The 20,861-nt window shown below is 33.8% G+C and overlaps 1 protein-coding gene across 16 annotated transcripts in view; it reads right to left on the reverse strand.

Moving 5' to 3' along the window:
• Clasp2 (cytoplasmic linker associated protein 2) overlaps positions 1-20,861 on the reverse strand; it is a 199,956-nt gene that overhangs the window by 60,083 nt on the left and 119,012 nt on the right. For all 16 annotated transcript variants that reach the window (XM_076843304.1, XM_076843263.1, XM_076843290.1 and 13 more), the window contains 4 exons: positions 20,050-20,157; positions 14,696-14,802; positions 11,351-11,595; positions 2,244-2,307 (listed from right to left, as the gene is read on the reverse strand). In XM_076843304.1, the coding sequence (XP_076699419.1) occupies positions 2,244-2,307; positions 11,351-11,595; positions 14,696-14,802; positions 20,050-20,157 (524 nt within the window). The remainder of the gene's footprint in view (positions 1-2,243; positions 2,308-11,350; positions 11,596-14,695; positions 14,803-20,049; positions 20,158-20,861) is intronic.

Consider the following 20,861-nt stretch of genomic DNA (forward strand, 5'->3'; position numbering starts at 1 on the left):
TTTATGGCAACCCAGTTATATTCATCTGTTTACACACTATCATAAATACCTTCTTGCTAAAAAGGCAGACTTAAATGTGGGACAGAGGCTATAATGGCCTGAAAAGTCACAGACATTTACAGAAATTAACATCCGATCCCTAATAAGAATCAACAATGTATTTTGAAAGAAAAGGGTTTTTTGTTTGTTTTGTTTTCTTAAGTTTCTAGATCCTGAAAGATCAAATTGGTAGTACTTTATTGGCAGAGTTAATGATGAACAATCATCAAAGAAAAGCTAAACAAAACCAAAGTTTTTTCCATTACATTTCTTCACTGAACGGAATAAAAAAACCCAACCCCTGTGCTGGGATTGTGGTTCAGTGGCAGAGCTCACATGTATGAGGAGGCATTGGGTTCGATCCTCACACCACATAAAAACAAATAAATAAAATAAAGGTACTATGTCCATCAAAATTTTAAAAAATTGAAAAAAAAATAAAAACAAAAAAACCCCCCACAAAAATCCAATCCCAAATAAACATATAAACAAAACCAGATAGGTCAGTCAATAAGAGAAACTTCTTTTTTTTTTTTTTTTTTAAAGATCAAATAGGAAAGCTAAGTTCGTTTCTCTTTATCGCTGCACAGACACTGGCATCCAACTAACTTGCGTTATTACCATTAAAAAATGGTCAAAAATTGGGGCTGGGGATGTGGCTCAAGTGGTAGCGCGCTCGCCTGGCATGTGTGCGGCCCGGGTTCGATTCTCAGCACCATGTACAAACAAAGATGTTGTGTCCGCCGATAACTAAAAAATAAATATCAAAAAATTCTCTCTCTCTCTCTCCTCTCTCACTCTCTCTTTAAAAAAAAAAAAAAAAAAAAGGTCAAAAATTATGACCAAGAAATAAATTCAGCCTTGGTCTTATACTTTCCAGTAGCAACAAATTATATCATTTAGTGAAGATAGTTAACTAAATTTTCAAAGTTGAATAAATTGTCAATTAAAATGTTCCTTAAGGAAAAAGGCTCCTCCAGATAATTATCTCCCCTTTTGGCTTACTGTGCCAACTACTAACCAAAAGTTAGAATTTATAGAAATTTTTAGATTAAAGCAAGACCTACAACTGTAATTAGTGGTGGTGATATCAATATAAAATGGCAGAATTATCTACAGTTTGAAAATTACAAATTTTAAAACATTTTGGCCAACAAACTGCTTGTTAAACGTATTTTCATTTTTGCTTTTTAATGGGATCTTTTATTTTCAGATAAAATAAATATACACCTGACAAAGGAGAATCTTTGGAAAATATTGTTTTAAAGTGTAAGCAATTTATTTAAATAAGTATATGCCCAATAGGATTTAATCTTTAGTTAGATTTTAGTTTATGTATAATGTGGGATTTTATATCTTTAAAGAGTGACATAAATAATAAAAATAGAAAAATAGAAAAAACCAAAATGATGTGTACAAAAATGAAGTGAAGATAATTAGAAAAAAAAAATAAAGTAGAATTCATTACTATTTTTCTTATAACTTCCTTGCTACATCTCTCATTAAGGTTAGATATACACCTGCATTTGACATCTTAAAGGAAGATACTTAATATAAGTTTCACCACAGTCAAACACATTTCTGGAAAAAAAATAACACATTTTTATAACATTATTATTTATTAAGATAAACCAAAATTTCATAGTGAACATGCCAATTATGCTTAAGTACTTAATCCAATATAGTTAAATCAACATTAAAGAGTGAACAAAGTTCTGAAAATTATGATTTTTATTCAATATGTAAAATGTTTCATTTTTATGTTACTATCAAACTACGGCTATAATCATATTTTGTGCTTTTCTGTTATTTAATGGCAATTCTTTTTTATAAAAACAGTTCTTTCAAGAAAAGAATATGTTTAAATTATGGTTATAATAATCATAGAAGAAAATTGAATAAAATGTCAGCAACTTTCTTAAACTTACCCCAATTATATTCTTCACAAATAGTGAAATATTCTTAATAATACAAAATATACTCACCCTGGCTAAATTATTATCTTACACTCAATCTCTCTTCGGAGAAGCACAAATGATTACCAAAGAACAATTTCTAAATTATGTATGATATTAAAAATTATGTTTAAAAATAATCACTACCCATTTTGGGGTAATAATAAAACAAAAGTGGTTACAGTTTTCTGCTATTTTACTTCTTTTTTGGGCACATATGAGTAAATAATCTTAAATACTAAAACATACCTTGCCATGAGGATCAGCAAACATTCTTGTAAAAATCTCACATAATCTTTTCAGTTCAACTCGACTGTAAAAGTAATAAAGTTGGGTAATTAATATCTTTCCATAAAATGAACTCATTTTAAAGTAACCTTTCATATAATTAAATTTCTTAACAACAATAAAAAGGTTAAGAGACATAACTCAAAAATTTGAAGTTTGTGGGATTTACAAGTCAGGGCTAAATACAAAGTTATAAAATGTGGCATTTTGCTATAACCTATACTAGCTTTAGAGTGGAAGTCACAAAAAGAAGTACACATTTATTTCTTATTGCGACAGGGAAAATAATACATATGACATTCCTAGTACATAATTTTAGTCATTTAGGGGCCAAAATCTTTCTAAACTCCGCTTACTCTTTTGCCACGTAAAAGAACATGCTAAACCTAATATTAAACTAATCCTGATGGGCCTGGGAATAATATTATGCTGATTTACTTCATGAAGTTGGATATAGGTAAATGAAACTACATTAGGTAATACACAAATATTTATTTAAAATCATACAGGTTTAATAGGTCCTAAAATAAATACTCAACAGATATATCAAATCCTGATTTCACAGGTATCAAGTCAGAAGGTAGCCCACACTCAGAACGTATATAATTATCTGAAGACAGGGCTTTTTTTTTTTTAAGTACAAGGGATTGAACCCAGAGACACTTAACTATGAGCCACATCCCCAGCTCTTTTTATTCTTGGTACCGGGGATTGAACTCAGGGGCACTCAACCACCAAGGCACCTCCTCAGCCCTATTTTGTATTTACAGACTAGGTCTCACTGAGTTGCTTAGCACCTTGCTTTTGCTAAAGGTAGCTTTGAACTCCCAATCCTCTTAACTTAGCCTCCCAAGCAGCTGGGATTACAGGTGTGCGTCATGGTGCCAGGTACTTTTTATTTCTTGAGACAGGTTCTCACCAAGTTTCTTAGGGCCTCACTGAGTTGCTGAGGCTGGCTTTAAACTAAGCATCTGCCTACCTCAGCGTCCTAAGCCACTGGGCTTAAGACAGGTTTTTAAAGGGCCGAACAATAAATATTTAAAACATTATATGGACAAAGACAATGAAGAATATGGGGAGGAGGTGGGGGAAGCAAGACAAATCCAATGGGAAAGGAATGAAAATCCTAAAACCCATAGTCAAAATAAACTTCTGTCCTAAAAAATTCACTCTAGGGCTGGTGTTGCGGCTCAGCGGTAGAGTGCTCCCCTAGTGCATGAGAGGTGCTGGGTTCGATCCTCTGCACCACATAAAAATAAATAAATAAAATAAATGTATTGTGTCTACAACTAAAAGAATAAATACTTTAAAAATAAATGTTTAGGGCTGGGGATATAGCTCAGTTGGTAGGGTGCTTGCCTCGCATGCACAAGGCCCTGGGTTCAATCCCAGCACCAAAAAAAAAAAAAAAAAAAAAGAAATTCACTCCAATTTCATTTTATATTCTAGCTCATACTACACAGAGTCACACTTACATGAACACTAAGAATATATCTTCATTTCTGAATAAGCGTAAGTATTCTTTCCTCTCATTGAAAGTTTATCAGGAAGAAATTTTGATATACCAGTCAACTTTATTATTATACACATTTTGCTATTTGTTCATTCTTTTTCTTTTGCAGTTTTGGGGATCAAACAAACCCAGGGCTTTAAATACACTAGACAAGTAAGTGCCCACTAATCTATACCCCCAGGACTAATTTTTTAGTTTCTAAATTGATAATTTTCATTTAATTTCTATTTGTGAATAAAGTTTCCTTTAAAATGCTTCACTATGGGCTGGGGATGTGGCTCAAGCGGTAGCGTGCTCGCCTGGCATGCGTGCGGCCCGGGTTCGATCCTCAGCACCACATGCAAAACAAAGATGTTGTGTCCGCCAATAACTAAAAAATAAAATATTAAAAATTCTCTCTCTCTCTCTCTCTCCCCCCCCTCACTCTCTCTTTTAAAAAAAATATAAATTAATAAAATAAAATAAAATGCTTCACTAGGGCTGGAGATGTGGCTCAAGTGGTAGCGCGCTCGCTTGCATGCGTGCGGCCTGGGTTCGATCCTCAGCACCACATACAGACAAAGATGTTGTGTCCGCCAAATACTAAAAAATAAATGTTGAAATTCTCTCTCCCTCTCTCTCACTCTTTCTTTTTTAAAAAAATAAATAAATAAAAAATAAAATGCTTCACTAAACAGAGAAAACAAAATAAAAAATTTTTAGTAAATTATAATACAGATAGTTCTAAAGAACTGAGGCTTTGGAAAGACACTTTGATGCAAACTCTGAATTCAGGAAGCCTGTTGCTAAACTAGTATTTTTTAAGTGTTATTAAAAAAAAAAAAAAAAAAAGTACATCACTATTGTTGCTGCCTAGCCTGGAGGTCTCTTCTTTGGGTGCGGCCATGGTTACCTGGGACCAAATTCCCGCTGCCTCTAAACCAGAAGTCTCCTGTCAATCAACTGCCTCCTGTACTGCTACTGCCATTGCTGCTGCCAGCCTGAGATTGCCTGGAGGTCTTCTTTCTTAGTGCTGCTACCACAAAAGAAACCTCTGCCCTGGATACAATTGAAGCCTACACCACTGGGGACCCCCTGGTGACGCTGCCCTCTGAAGCCTCTGTTACTGCTGACCAACAACCACCATCACTACTGCTGAGACCATAGCCTAGAGGACTGCGGCAGTGACTACAGGTTTGGTTGCACGTGGATGCACCCATTTTGGGACACCCGCTAGGGCCTTGGGCCTGGGTGCCATCGGGTTCACCACCACAAGAGTCTGGGGACTCTGGGCTGGGGATGTGGTGGCGTGCTTGCCTGGCATGCGTGCGGCCCGGGTTCGATCCTCAGCACCACATACAAACAAAGATGTTGTGTCCGCCGAAAACTAAAAAAAAAAAAAATATTAAAATTCTCTCTCTCTCTCTCTTAAAAAAAAAAAAAAAGAGTCTGGGGACTCCAGATGGAAGTTGCAGGTCTAATGTGAGGGTTTAGAGGAGACTGGGGTCTTCCTGCTGAGAGTGCTGGTGGCCCTTGTCTTGCTGCTGCATATTGGGATTTGGGGTTACTCCTTTGCATAGGTATATCTGGGGTGGTCTCTCTGCAAACAGGAGCAGCACTGAGATCTTGGGACTACAGCATGGCCGAGCCTGATGTATCTGAAGCCCAGATGGGTGGGGCAGAAACTGGGTTTTAGAAATTGGGTTTGGTGATCCCGAGAGATATCAGAGATTGGGCTGAGAAACTATAAAACAATGACAGAGACAGTTTGACTTTCCAGAAAGGTTTCTTTTCTTTTCTTTTATATTTTGATTCACTAATCTCTCCACCATACTTGGAACAGGATGTTTTTTATGCATCAGTGTGTGGAGGACAATGATATATGAATGGGGTTTTACATTTTTGTTGTATTCTTATGTCTTTAATTTTTTCTCTTTGTTCATATTCTTCTTCTTTCTTGTCTACTTTCTTGGATTTTCTTTCCAACGTTTCTGCAACCAGCAGCCAACCTCTGTCGGCTCCTCTTCCACTCTTCCTGTGAATTTTTACTTCTAGCTTCTCTCTTCCTCTCTCGTGAATACTGCATACTGTACTACCTCTGTTCTCTCATCTACCATTTGAAACTGTAAATCGTTTTAACAAATATTCTGTTTGTACTATAGATTGTTATTGAACTCTTCATTTTGGTTTAATATAAGAAAGCAGTAGATGCCTTACTGGGAGATATTAGGTTTAAGGCTATATACTGTGTACACTGGGTGCTATTGATACTGGTCTCACCAGTAAAGGGGGAAGCACTGAAAACCTTCAAGGACACTACAGGTCAACAGGGTAGAATTTATCCTGCCTTAGATCTGTACTTTTAAATGGGAAAACACAGTAACAACATGAAAAAAAAGGGAAAAAAGTGCCACCAAAAAACCAAGATGCTTCAACAACAGAAGCCACTGATAACACAGAAGAAGTATCCAAGAAGGAGTTCAGATTGTATATAGTTAAATTGATATATGAAGTAAAGGATAGTATAAGGTATAATCAAAGAAAAAATACAGGAAGTAAAAGACCACTTCAATAAAGAGATACTGTAGAAAAAAAAAAAAAACAAGCAAAAATCCTCGAAATGAAGCAATCAGTAAACCAAATTATAAATTCCATAGAAAGCATCAACAACAGACTAGACCACTTGGAAGACAGAACCTCAGACAATGAAGACAAAATATATAATATTGAAAGTAGAGTTGATCATGTGGAGAGATGGTAAGAAACCATGAACAGAATATACAAGAACTATGAGATAACATGAAAAGACCAAATTTAAGAGTTATTGAAATAGATGAAGGATCAGAGACACAAACCAAAGGAATGCACAATCTTTTCAATGATATAATATCAGAAAATGTCCCAAACCTAAAGAATGGAATGAAAAATCAAATACAAGACACTTACAGGACCCTAAATGTACAAAATTACAGCAGACCCACACCAAGACACATTATAATGAAAATGACTAACACACAGAATAAAGATAAAATCTTAAAGAGTGTGAGAGAAAAAAAATCAAACTACATATAGGAGGAAATCAACTTGGATCTCAACTGATTTCTCAACTCAGATACTCAAAGGTAGGAGGTCCTGAAATAATATATTTCAAGATTTGAAAGAAAACAGATGCCAACCAAGAATTTTATATCCAGCAAAATTAAGTTTCATATTTGAAGATGAAATTATAACATGATAAAAAAATTTATAAGAATTCATAAATAGAAAGCCTACATTAGAGAGCATTCTCAACAAAATATTCCATGAAGATGAAGCCAGAAAAAAGGTGAAAACCAGCAAACGGAGAAGCTACACTAAAGGGACATTCAATCAAACGAGAAACAAAGACAAATCAAAAACCAGAAATAAATCAACATGACAGGGAATAAAAATCATGTGTCATTAATAACCTTTAATGTTAACAGCCTAAACTTACAACCAAAAGACAAAGACTGGTAGATTGGATTGAAAAGCAAGACCCAACAATATGCTGTCCTTTCAAGAGACTCACCTCATCGGCAAAGACATCCACAGGCTGAAGGTGAAAGGATGGGAAAAAACTTATCATGCATATGAATTATGTAAACAAGCAGGGGTTTCCATTCTCATTTCAGATAAAGTAGACTTCAAACCAAAGTTAATCAGAGGAGACAAAGAAGGACATTTCGTATTTCTTAAGGGAAGTATATATAAACAGGACATAACAATTATAAATATTTATGCCCCAACAATGGAGCATCTATGTACATCAAACAAACCCTTCTCAATTACAAGAGTCAAATAGACCACAATACAATAAAACTACGTGACTTTAGCACACCACTCTCACTACTGAACAGATCTTCCAAACAGAACTAAAAATATAATCAATAACTTAGACTTAACAGACATATATAGAATATTTCATCCATCAACAAGCAAATATACTTTCTTCTCAGCAGCACATGGCTCCTTCTCTAAAATAGACCATATCTTATGCCACAAAGGGACTCTTAGTAAATACCAAAAAAACAGAGATAATACCCTGCATTCTATCAGACCACAATGGAATGAAATTAGTAACCAATGATAAAATAAAAAATAGAAACTACTGTAACAAATGGAGCTAAATAATACACAATTGAATGATGAGTGGATAGTAGAAGAAATCAATGATGAAATAAAATTCTTAGAGGTAAATGAGTACACTGATACAAAATATCAAAATCTCTGGGACACTATGAAGGTAGTACTAAGAGGAAAGTTTACTGCATTGAATGCATTCATTACAAAAATAAAAAGTCAACAATAGATGACCTAATACTACATCTCAAAGTCCCAGAAAAAGAAGAATAAATCAACACCAAAAGCAGTGGAATACAGAAAATATTAAAATCAGAGCTGAAATTAATAAAAACAAAAGAAAAGAAACAATTGAAAAAATTGACAAAACAAAAAGTTGGTTCTTTGAAAAAATAAATAAAATAGATAAATCCATGGCCATGCTAACAAAGAGAAAAAGAAAACTCAAATTACTAAAATACAAGATGAAGAAGGAAATATCACAATGAATATGTCTGAAATACAGCAGATAAATTAGAAACTATTTTGAAAATTTATACTCTAATAAAATAGAAAATATCAAAGAAATCGATAAATTTCTAGAGACATATGACCTACCCAAACTGAATGAGGAGGTCATACATGATTTAAACAGATCAGTTTCAAGTAATAAAATAGAAAATGCTATCAAAAGCCTACCAACCAAGAAAAGCCCAGGACCAGATAGATTCTCAGCCGAGTTCTACAACACTTTCAAAGCAGAATTAACACTAATATTCCTCAAAGTATTCCATTAAATAGAAAAGGAGAGAACCCTTCCACACTAGTTCTATGAGGCTAATATCACCCGGATACCAAAAATCAGACAAAGACACATCAAGGAAAGAAAACTTCAGACCAATGTCTCTAATGAACATAGATTCAAAATCTTCAATAAAATTCTGGCAAATCTCATACAAAAACATATTAAAAAGATAGTGCGTCATGATCAAGTGGGATTCATCCCAAGGATGCAGAGTTGGTTCAACATATAGAGAAAAATTGAAAGCATTCCCGCTAAAAACTGGAACAAGATAAGGATGTCCTCTTTACCACTTCTACTCAGCATCATTCTTGAAATTCTAGCCAGAGCAAAAGAAAGAAATTAAAGGGATAGAAATAGGCAAAGAAGAACTCAAACTGTCACTATTTGCTAATGACATGATTCTATATCTAGAAGATCCAAAAAATTCCACCAGAAAACTTCCAGAACTAATAAATGAATTCGGCAAAGTAGCAGGATATAAAATCAACACCCATATATCAAACACATTCCTATAAATCAGCAAAGAACTCACTGAAAGAGAAATGAGGAAAACTACTCCATTCACAATAGCCTCAAAAACAAAACAAAACAAAACTTGGGAATCAATCTAACGAAATAGGTTAAAGACCTCTACAATGAAAACTACAGAACACTAAAGAAAGAAATTAAAGAAAACATCAGAAGATGGAAAGATATCCCATGCTCCTGGATAGGCAGAATTAATATTGTCAAAAAGGCCATACTACCAAAAGGCTTACACAGATTTAATACAGTTCCTATTAAAATCCCAATGACATTCTTCATAGAAATAGAAAAAGTAATCATGAAATTTATTTGGAAAAAATAAGAGATGCAGAATGGCTAAAGCAATCCTTAGCAAGAAAAGTGAAGCAGGAGGCATCATAATACCAGACCTTAAACTAGACTACAGAGCTATAGTAACAAAAATGGCATGGTATTGACACCAAAATAGACTTGCAGACCAATGGTACAGAATAGAGGACACAGAGACAAATCCACATAAACACAGTTATCTTATACTAAACAAGTGTGCCAAAAATATTCAGTGAAGGGCCAGGTTTGTGGCTCAGCAGTAGAGTGCTTGTCTCACATGTGAGAGACCTTGGGTTGGATCCTCAGCAACACATAAAAATAAATAATAAATAAAATAAAGGTATTGTGTAAAAGAAAAAAAAATCATTGGATTCAACATATGGTGCTGGCAAAATTAGAACTCCATATGTAACAAAATGAAATTAAATCTCTATCTCTCACCCTGCACAAAAATCAACTCAAAGTGGATCAAAGACTTAAGCACTAGAACAGAGACCCTGCACTTAATAGAAGAAATAATAGCCTAGAATGACTTCTTTAACAAGACTTGTAAAGCACAAGAAGTAAAATCAAGAATCAATAAACTGGATGGATTAAAATTAAAAAGCTTCTTCTCAGCAAAGGAAACAATAATGTGAGGAGAGAGCCTATAGATTGGGAGAAAATCTTTACCACATGCACTGATAAAGCATTAATTCTAGGATATATAAAGAACTCAAAAACTTAACACCCTCCAAAAAACAAATAACCCGATCCATAAAGGCTAAGGAACTGAACAGACACTTAACAGAAGAAATACAACTGATCAACAAATACATATAAAAGTGTTTAACATCTCTATCAATTACAGAAATTCAAATCAAAACTAGTCTAAGATTTTATCTCATTCCTGTCAGAATGGCAATCATTAAGAATACAGGCAACAGGGGTTAGGGTTGTGGGTTAGCAGTAGAGTCCTCGGCCAGCACGTGTGAGATGCTGGGTTCGATCTTCAGCACCACATAAAAATAAATAAAATAAAGGTATTATGTCCAGCTACAACTAAAAAAATATTTTAAAAAATACAGGCAACAATAAATATTGGCGAGGATGTGGTGAAAAAGGTACACTCATACATTGCTGGTGGACTGCAATTGGTGCTACCACTATGGAAAGCAGTATGGAGATTCCCCAGAAACTGGAATGGAATCACCATTTGATCCAGCTATCCCACTCCTTGGTTTATACCCAAAGGACTTCAAATCACCATACTATAATGATGCAGCCACATCAATATTTATAGCAGCTCAATTCACAATAGCTAGACTATGGAACCAACCTAGGTGTCCCTCAATAGATAAATGGATGAAGAAAATGTGGTATATATACTCAATAAAATATTACTCGGCTTTAAAGAAGAGTGAAATTATGGCATTTGTCAGTAAATGGTTAGATTTGGAGAATATCATGCTAAGTGAAATGAACCAATCCCACAAAACCAAAGGCTGAATGTTTTCTCTAATATGCGGATGCTAATTTACAATAAGGCGGGGGACACTAGGGAAGAATAGCATTACCTTAGATTAGGTAGAGGGAAGTGATGGGAGGGGAGGGGAGGAGGGGGATATGGGGATAGGAAAGACAGTAGAATGAAACAGAGATTATTACTGTGACTACATTACCAATATGATTCTGCAACATGTACACTCAGAAAAATGAGAAATTATATCCCATCTTTGTATGATATATCAAAGTGCACAAATGTATTCTGTTGTCGTATATAATTAATTAAAACAAATTACAAAATTAAAAAAAAAGTAAAGACAAAAAGTATGAACCTCACACAATATAATTACATTTTAATACAACTCATCTCACCTTAGTGTTCTCTGATTTTTTAATAAGTTCTGCAGACCCAGGAGGCCTTCCTTCCGTTCTGACCAATTGGAACTAGCACATCTATTGAGGACTTCTGCCACATCTTCTGTCTGCCTCATATATGTAGGAATACTACCATTTCGAGAACTGTAGGAGCGTTCTGAACAAGCACTAGAAGCATCACTGTTGGCATCATCATCTGAATGCATTCCATATGATTCATATCTTCTTCGAGCAGGTTTTTTCTGTTATATATAAAGAATCTCATTAGTAGTAACTAAAAATATATTGATATTTCATAATATCTACTGAGCACAAAAGGACTGATTTCAGTCTTAAAATCAGTGCAAAGCATGCTGCTAAACAGTGTAATAAACTAATGTCAGTACTTAAGTTTTTGTTTAGGAAACATGTTTTATAAGTTAGCAGAAAGTGAAATATTCTTTAACTATGGGAAGTGGTAGAAGCAGAATAAGACCATATGAAAGTTCAGATATGTAACGTGAGAAGTGTTAAAAAATGTGGGTTTTCCTCATATATCGTTTTCACAGAAAACTAACAACTACTAAAATGTAAATTAACAGAAACTGTTCTAGAAATTCAAATTGGTAAGAAGAAAAGATGACCTTTTTAGAGTAGGAGTACCATGGATCAGAAAATGCATGATTTCCCCTATGCAAAATCCCATTTTTCCCTGTCTCTACACCTTCTCTTTGCTATTCTCCTTTTACCTCCACTACCACTTTCCTTGCCACTCTTCCTTCCCTTGTATCCAACTTTCATGTTTCCTAGAAAAGTAAAATACAGACAAAAATATGATGAGAAACTGTTTTACTCACTATTGTTTTTAGGAGGAAAAATCCTTAAGGGCCCTCCACATTTTTCTCAATATATCTGTACTATTTCAATAAATAAGAAACATCATGTATGGATTGTTTGGATATCTTTACTTCTACGGTTTATAATTTAATGTATGTAACTGGCAATTAAACCTTGCATATCAGAAATGACATCAGGGAGAATAAATAGCTAATTTGAAATTTCCCTGGAAGAATTAGAAACAAATCTATGCAATCTGATGTTTGGATTTGAGCTGGTAAGTGGTGAAGATATTTCTACGAAATATTAAGGACAATAATTTAAAATAGTTCCAAGTAGCTGTAAGTTCTCCATTCTAAAATCTATAAGAAATATAATTTGAGCTTAAATTAAATTAGCTTTAAAATGATGTTTCTGTCACTGACCTCATATTAATCTAGAGACACCAACTCAATTTAGAAATGTTTCCTATGTTGGGCTCCAGGATCAGTCTTATTATAGAAATTAGTATAAATGACCTCATCTCATTGGTATGAAGTAGGTGGACTAAAAAAACTAATACCCCCACACAAGACAATCTATTCAAGGAGTATCTCCTTGATAATCACAGAAAAACAGATGTATGTCTAAGAATTTTATTACTTCCACTTTAATTTGTTATAGATGAACATCATCTATTAAATTGATGAAGCAAAGAAAAAAGTTATGGTATCATAAGATGTCAGAAAATAGCAATGTTTATACCTTAGTCCGTATGTCTCCTAAGAGCTGAGAGCAGTAGATTTTTAAAGAGAAAAATTGAAAATAATGAAGAACATTTTGCTAAGTGGCACAGCGAAATAGGCATTAACAATGCCCATGATCAGAAACATTAAGTTTTTTTTAACATACAGATACAAAAGAATTGCTTACTAGCAGGCTATATCGTTAGTCTTGTCAATGTCCTTTAGTTCATAGAGAAACAGCTAAGCTACAAAAATATTCCCATACCCAGTTTTCCCAAAGAATCTCAAATATTCTTCCTATTTGCATTCTTTTGCCATTTCCAAATGTAACTGTATTTCTCTGATTTTCCCTGGGTCCAAATTATACTTAATAGTTGAATTTTTTTTTTCCCTAACAACTGAGAGTAGTAAATGGAGTTATCTGTGCACTATGCAAATAATGGAAATAGAATCATATTATTGGGACTCATATTTTAGTCCTCATGGTTAAATATTCCTATACAATTCAAGCACATCATCTCAGTATTATAAGCAATAGTTCAAGAATAACCCAGTCAATTAATAAAATTTATATAAGCAGAATTTAACTAGTGAATCATCCAATTAAAAATATAAAATATGATTTATAAAATATAGTGATAAGGAATAGTAAACTAAAAACCACCTGATTAAATATTCAACATAAAAAGATCTGATCTTCATCATAAAAAGATCTGATCAATATATCTCAGACCCAAGAGAAATAAGCCTCTTAGTTATATTAAATACATTTATAAAAAATGACTGAGGTAAAGGGAAAATTCAGCACAGACTGTTAAAGCAGTACTACATAGGTGATGCTATCCAATAAATTAAAGCTATTACTAATGAACATTCTTAAAAACTTGTCTTTCAAATCTACTGCAAAAATTATATTGTGTCAACTTGTTAAGACGTGATCTACATTTTTAGGGACACTATATATATGTATTTACATATAAATATTTATTTATTTACTTAAAAATAAAGATGAGACCTTTTGTAAATTCTAGGTAAGGAAATGAGTAAATCTGCATGCAGTTCTGTTTTCAATCCCTAACACCCTCGCCCACCAAAAATTGAGTAAATGCTTCACAGACAAGATTAATATTATAATTCATATTTTGATAGAGGAAGTATCATACTAAATTGACTTGGGAAATTAGCAAATCATCCACATCATTTCAAAAGAATCTTCTTTCATAATTTGAGAAAAATAATAATGATATATGTACAGCACTCTTCTGACAAAATACTAAGAATCTGTAGGATGTTTTCAAACTTTTTTTATGTATTAGGCACAAAGAACCAGGATCTTAATTATAATTTGTCTTGAGACTGTACTTTCTCTCAGCTCAAAAAATAAAAATAGTTAGCAGAGTAAAAATCCAACTAAAACAACCCCTATTCTCTCAAGGTTAAGCCAGGCTTGAAATTACATGCTCATAAGTACACACACTTACATACCAATCTATCTGCCCTTACATTCAGTGTACTACAGTGCATAAAATACAATGATAAAACACATTACTATATTAAAGACAATAAAATTTTTGTTCCTGACACCCTATCAGTACTATTGACCCTGGCTTAAAATTCTGAATACTAAATAAGGCTCAAGAATTAATTATTCTGCTCTGCTTTTTTACATTGTCCACATTTTATCTTCCTAGATTTAATCCAGAATTTTCCCACCTCCTTTCCTACACAGGTGGACTAGCTCACACATACATTAGTTTCATAATGGGAACATTAGTAATGACAAGGAAATGGAGTAGAGTACCAAGGCATCTGCTACTGCCTCCTCCACATCAGAACCTGTGTTCAGGACTCGCATGGCACTGACAGAAGATGACAGTCGACTTGATTGGCTGATCCCATAACCTGGACCTAATTCACCAAAAGAAGGAAAACAGTTTTGAGAAAGTCATAAATATAACAGTATCAGGTTGGAAAACTTTTAAGACCCTTGGGGGTGGGGTAGGAGCAAAAAAACCAATGGGGCAAAGCATTTTAAAAGCAATATTGTACTTCTGGGCACACTGAGTTTTTTGGTCAGATAATAGGGTAAAAACAAAATTATTAATAATGTGTGGAAAACAAATTTAAAGAACAGCAGTATTATTCTTTATTTATAACAAGATCAAAGAAAGCATAGCTGGTAAACAAAGGGCTTGGACATCTATAGCCCTGTAATCAATTCATCCAGCTCTGTCAGTTCATGCAAGTCTCTCTATATGGTGAACCACAAAGTAAACCAGAACAAAGATCTATCCTCAACCAATAATGGTTAGGGAGATCAATGAAGCCACACCAGGATTTCACTAGGAAGAAAAGTTCCAATTATAATCTATCCTTCAAGATAAGTTAATTTTATTCTATAACTAAGACAGATCATTCAATGTCTGTTAAGTGGCTACTATGTGCCCAACATTCTGAGATAGGTGAAAACAAACCACAGATGAATTCTCCCCCTCAACTGCTTTGAATACCATCATTTTTTAAAAGCAATTTATATTTTATTTAATTTTTTTACTATCATTTACAATTAAAACACTTCATCCACCATTTTGGTTTTTTTTTTTTTAACATATACAAAGATGGAGTACATAACTGAGAACATAAAACAACTCTATATTTCAAAATGATATAACGGGTTTAAAAGAAAAACATCCATCTGCTAGTGAGGAAAATGTTCAGTAAGGTTAAAGGAAAAAGTTATTTGGGAGAAAAGAAAGAAACTACAAGTGATTTATTCTCCAGTAAATAAAATTTAAAATAAAAACAAATCAATTAAAAAATGAATAATATTCAGTGAAAACTGTAAAGAATAAAAACTGAAATGAATACACAGATGATAGTGAAAAGGTACTCATCCTTCACCTGAGGCCCCATACACATCGGGGGCGTAGAGGGCACCAGTAGATCTGGAATGGTGTCTGGAGGCTGGAATAACAGGACCATACAAACCTCATCTATTACCACAGAAACAAGGAATAGTGGCAGCACTACTGTCAGGCAAGGAGAGTTAGTTAACGCTGGTATTACTCTTAATAGTTAATGATCAGAATATGGCCAGATATGGCACTTGAACATTAACACTGAAAGATCATCCCTGACACACGAATACAACTTACACCTAAGTGGATGGACACAGGCCTACAGAAGACAAAAGAAAAAAAGCAAGTACTCAAATGGAAGGAAATGTCAAAAACACAAGCATGAAAACAAACAAACAAAAAAAAAAAACCAAACACTGTTGTTAAAAAAAAAACCACTATGGTAACTAGTAACTAATAATAATTTTACTTTCTTTAATCTTGGCACTCAAAAAGGCAGCTATTACTATTCAATTTTATAGGTCTAAATATTTGTTAACCGCCCACCCTCATATGTTTAAATCCTAACTCCAAGGTGATGGTATCAGGTGGTAGGAAGGACCTTTGGAAGGCAACAAAGTCAAGATGAAACCTTCATGATTGGGATTAGTGTACTTAATATAAAGGAAACTCCAGAGAGCCAGGTAGCTAGCTCCTTCTAATATGTAAGGACACAGCCACAATCATCTATCAACCAGGATACCAAATCAGACACCATTATCTGTTGGTGTCTTGACCTTGGACTTCCTAGACTCTTAAATGTGAGAAATAAATTTCTGTCATTTTTAAGTTTGTTACAGTAGCCTGAAAGGATAAAGATAGATGAGGAAATTAGTGCACAGAGAAAGCTTAATTTATATGACCAAAGCTAGACTACTAGAAAGTGGTAAACCTCAGTAATTGTACTCTTTCAAGGCCTCTGCTCTAAAGGATCACACATACCACCTTAACACTGTTCAAAAGACAATATACCTTATTTTTGTTACCATAAACATCTTTCATAATGGCTCACAAAATATAAATTTTACATTCAATAGTAATTATGTAAATATCAAAGCACATTTGAATATCAAAAGTATCAATAATCTAAACAAAAAAACCCTAAAAATTTGTGACATGTCTCTCTATATATTGCTCTAGAATCTGAATTTGTCAGGTGTTGCATTTTAGATCTTAAAATTTTGATTTTTCATAACACCATAAAATCTATCTTTCTTACATATAAAAATAAATTGCCAGGGAAAATGTATTTTAATAAATATTATTATATGATTTAAAAGTCTTCCATTTTAATATATATTATTATGATTTAAAAGTCTTCCTCACATATATTAATTAGAACAGTTAAAATATTACATAAATGCTTCCTTTGCTACAGGACAACCTTAATGAATAGGAAAATAATCAAAAAGCTTGAGGCAAAGAAGGATTTAAACAAAGAGTATGCTGTTCAAATAGTCAAGTCCTGAAAGGTGATAAGTATCATTAACAAAATATACTAATACATAGTTTTAATTTTATCTAAGGGAAATTATTTATTTATTTTCAATTAAAAAATAATAATTTCTAAGTGAGAAAGACTTGAGCAAATCTGGAAATGCCTAGTGGATGAAAATTTTTAAAAAACTAAGGACTCAATTGCTACCTGTGGTTGGAGATAACAAGTAAGAGGCATCAGCCATGTGTTTGTCATAAAGTAAGACTTTTTTTGAATTTTATTTCCAGAAATAAATGGAAGTTTAAGGGTATAAGTTCCAGAGAAGTTTAATTTTGCTCAGTTCTGATTTCTTTCTAATGCTTCAGGGCCATCAGACTATTCTTGTGATACAAGCAGCTGTATCACATGTTATAGTATTCATGTCTAAAACACTAATATTCAAAGTCAAAGGTGATACAAAGATTCCATTAAGTAAAGAGATATAGTAAAGCCTGGAGTTTGCAGGCAAATGTAGCAGAAAATGGGAATGGTGAAGACAACTTAATCTCTGGAAATGCCATTCTCCACTCTTGTGAAACACACCAGGCTAACCTACTACCTTTGCTATGCAATATCCTATGTAAATAAAAGAACTATAAAAAAACAACTCCAGCAAATTTACAAGGAGTTGAAAAAAAATCAGTTTTTCTAACACTACATGATTAAAAGGTTAATCATTTTTACCCTAACAAGAAGTTCTATGAGAAAACTGCTTCCATGACTTAATAATAAAATTTAAATATTTTAAATTGTCAAATGGAAGCTTTGAAATGAATTTAGAAAATTAATGGATAGGTGATGTCTCTCTTTAAAAACTGGCCTATTAACAACGCTTACTTTTTAAGTAATTAGTAGTTGACTGTAAATTCCCGACTATTACACAGGTTTAAAAGGTAGAGAAACATTTTGGTTTCTTTTTGGTATGTTTTCTAATTATAACCTATAGTATTAGTAATATATAAATGCAGATGTATGCCATTAAAAAAAACCATGACATCCTTGTCGTTAAAGCCTGGGGCTCGGGGGAAGAGCACCAGCATGGATGGCAATGATGATGTTCATATGACCAGGGCAATTAAATGTTCACTGCACCAAGCACAGTCCTGAGGAATTTTTTTGTTTTGATGTATTTTTCTCTTTCTTTTTTTCTTTGCACTGCTGAGGACTGAACCCAGGGCCTCGCACATGCTAGGTAAGTACTCTACCACTGAGCTACATTCCTGGCCCTCATGTATTTTCTCATTGATAGAGTCAAAGAATCCTAAGATGTATGTGTTACTATTATCCTTGTTTTACAGATAAGAACCCAGGCATAGAAAGATTACTTGAACTGAACCATCTGACCTCAGAACGTATGTTCTTAAGCTATCACATGTGCACTCTACTTCTTTCAACTCTTCAACAGAAATTCTATAGACCAAATCTATTTTATATGAACTGAAAACATCTCTGGCAAAGTATCAGCCACTTAGCCTTAGTGATGCAGAAGAGTTCTTTCTACCTTGGTACCTTCCTACAGGGGAAAGAGAAAGTGAGAAACTCTTTGGCACCTAAGGCTAGAACATGAACAAGGGTAGAGGATTTTCCTATATATCCCTAGCTAATGGAGTTTCCCAGATCATTACAGGTCAGCTCAGGGATATATTGTAACAAAGGGATCCACAGAATTATAAATTAATCCCTAAAAAGTCTATATTAACATGACTAAGGAAATAAAAAGTCTAACAAACAACCAGTAGATCTGAATTCTACTTAAATCATTCCAAACTCTTGAAGAACAGCTCTCTTAGTACTACCATTTACTACACATGTCAAAGGAAAAAATGTGAAAATGGCTGTAGGAATGTGCATACAAACGAAGTACCAGGTGCATGGTGCATGCCTGTAACCCAGCCACTCAGGAGGCTGAGGCAGGAGGATTGCAAGTTGGAGGCTACCCTCAGCAACTTAGTGAGACGCTGTATTAAAATTTAAAAATAAATAAATAAAAATAAACTAAAAAAAAGAAAAGGGGGCTAGGAATGTACCTCAGTGGTAAAATGTCCCTGGGTTCAGGTCCAAATATGAGAAAAAAGGAAAATAACAATAACAACAACAAAAAAGCTGAAGAATCATGAAGATATTCTAAAATTCTCAATGAAAAAATTATGCCTCTGCAGTTTTACTAAAAATACTAAAGCTTTAAAAAATTAACATTTTTATTTTTTAACATTTTACCTCAATTGGTAAGTATGGTATTATAATCAAGATTACAATACAATCTCTATTCTCAGGAACAAAAAAGTTTTATAGCAGTGACAAGACATGGGCTAATAAATGGGAAATGACTATTAAAATATAAAATATTATAAAAATTTAGTCCCTCCCACTGATAATAGGTCATTGATCTAAGTTGAAAAGTCAGTATTTCTACTGAAAAGAACAAAATGTACCAAACCAAACAGTTCATATTGCACTTGTGGTTATTTAAATATTGTCTTTAAATTCTGTAGGTTTATTTATTAAGAAATACATTGAATTCAATATTCTGAGGTTTAGATTTATGCTACAGTTACTTGGTTATGAAAGCAATTTGTTTATACAATGACTGACTTACTCATTTAAGATAAGTCAATAAGGTCAAAGGCATTTCCCAAACATAATTTTTCTTCCGACTCTTTCCTCAAAATGACAGAAAAGATATAGGAGCAAAGACACAGCTAAACTCCAGGTATGCTGGGTCATCAAATGGTGATAACACAAGGAGAAGGCAATGTACCTCACATTTGCCCAAATGCTTACCGAGGGGCTGAAAAGAGCGAACCGGACTAGTGTCCCTGCTACTTTCCCGACTAGCTTCCCGGCTGCATCCTTGACTCACGCTTGGTCGAGGAATACGACTGCTTCGAGCTGGCAGAAAGAAATAGGCATGGCAAGGGAGAAAACAGAAGACAGAGTTTAGCAGATTTTAAAATTTTGGTTTTATTTTTCTTTTGGAACTGACCAATAACTTATTTTTTTTTTAATATTTATTTTTTAGTTTTAGGTGGACACAATATCTTTATTTTATTTTTATGTGGTGCTGAGGATCGAACCCAGTGCCTCATGCATTCTAGGTGAGCACTCTACTACTGAGCCAGAACCCCATCCCATAACTTAAGTTTTTTAAAGGTTAAAAAGATATTGCTTTGGGGCTGGTGATGTGGCTCAAGCGGTAGGGCGCTTGCCTGGCATGCGTGCGGCCCAGGTTCGATCCTAAGCCCCATATACAAACAAAGATGTTGTGTCCGCTGAAAACTAAAAAATAAAAAAATTCTCTAAGAAAAAAAAAAAAGATATTGCTTTGATGAAGTATTACCAGAAATACAGTTAAGTTTCTTGAACTATAGTCAGTTAGTCTGTCGGGGATTAAAAGGTTGCAAGTAAAAAAGAAGACTTAAATATCATATAACATAAACAATGAGACAATTTTTCTCTTAACTATAGACTTCTATCACCTTTGGTACTTTAGACCAAAATCTTATTTAAAAAAAAAATACATGCTAAACATTAACCTAAAGTACAATCCCGATTCTTTAGTTCTCAATGCAAAATATAGGGGAAAAAAATGAGCC

This window comes from Callospermophilus lateralis, chromosome 1, assembly GCF_048772815.1.
Source record: "Callospermophilus lateralis isolate mCalLat2 chromosome 1, mCalLat2.hap1, whole genome shotgun sequence".
In the NCBI taxonomy this organism is placed as follows: domain Eukaryota; kingdom Metazoa; phylum Chordata; class Mammalia; order Rodentia; family Sciuridae; genus Callospermophilus; species Callospermophilus lateralis.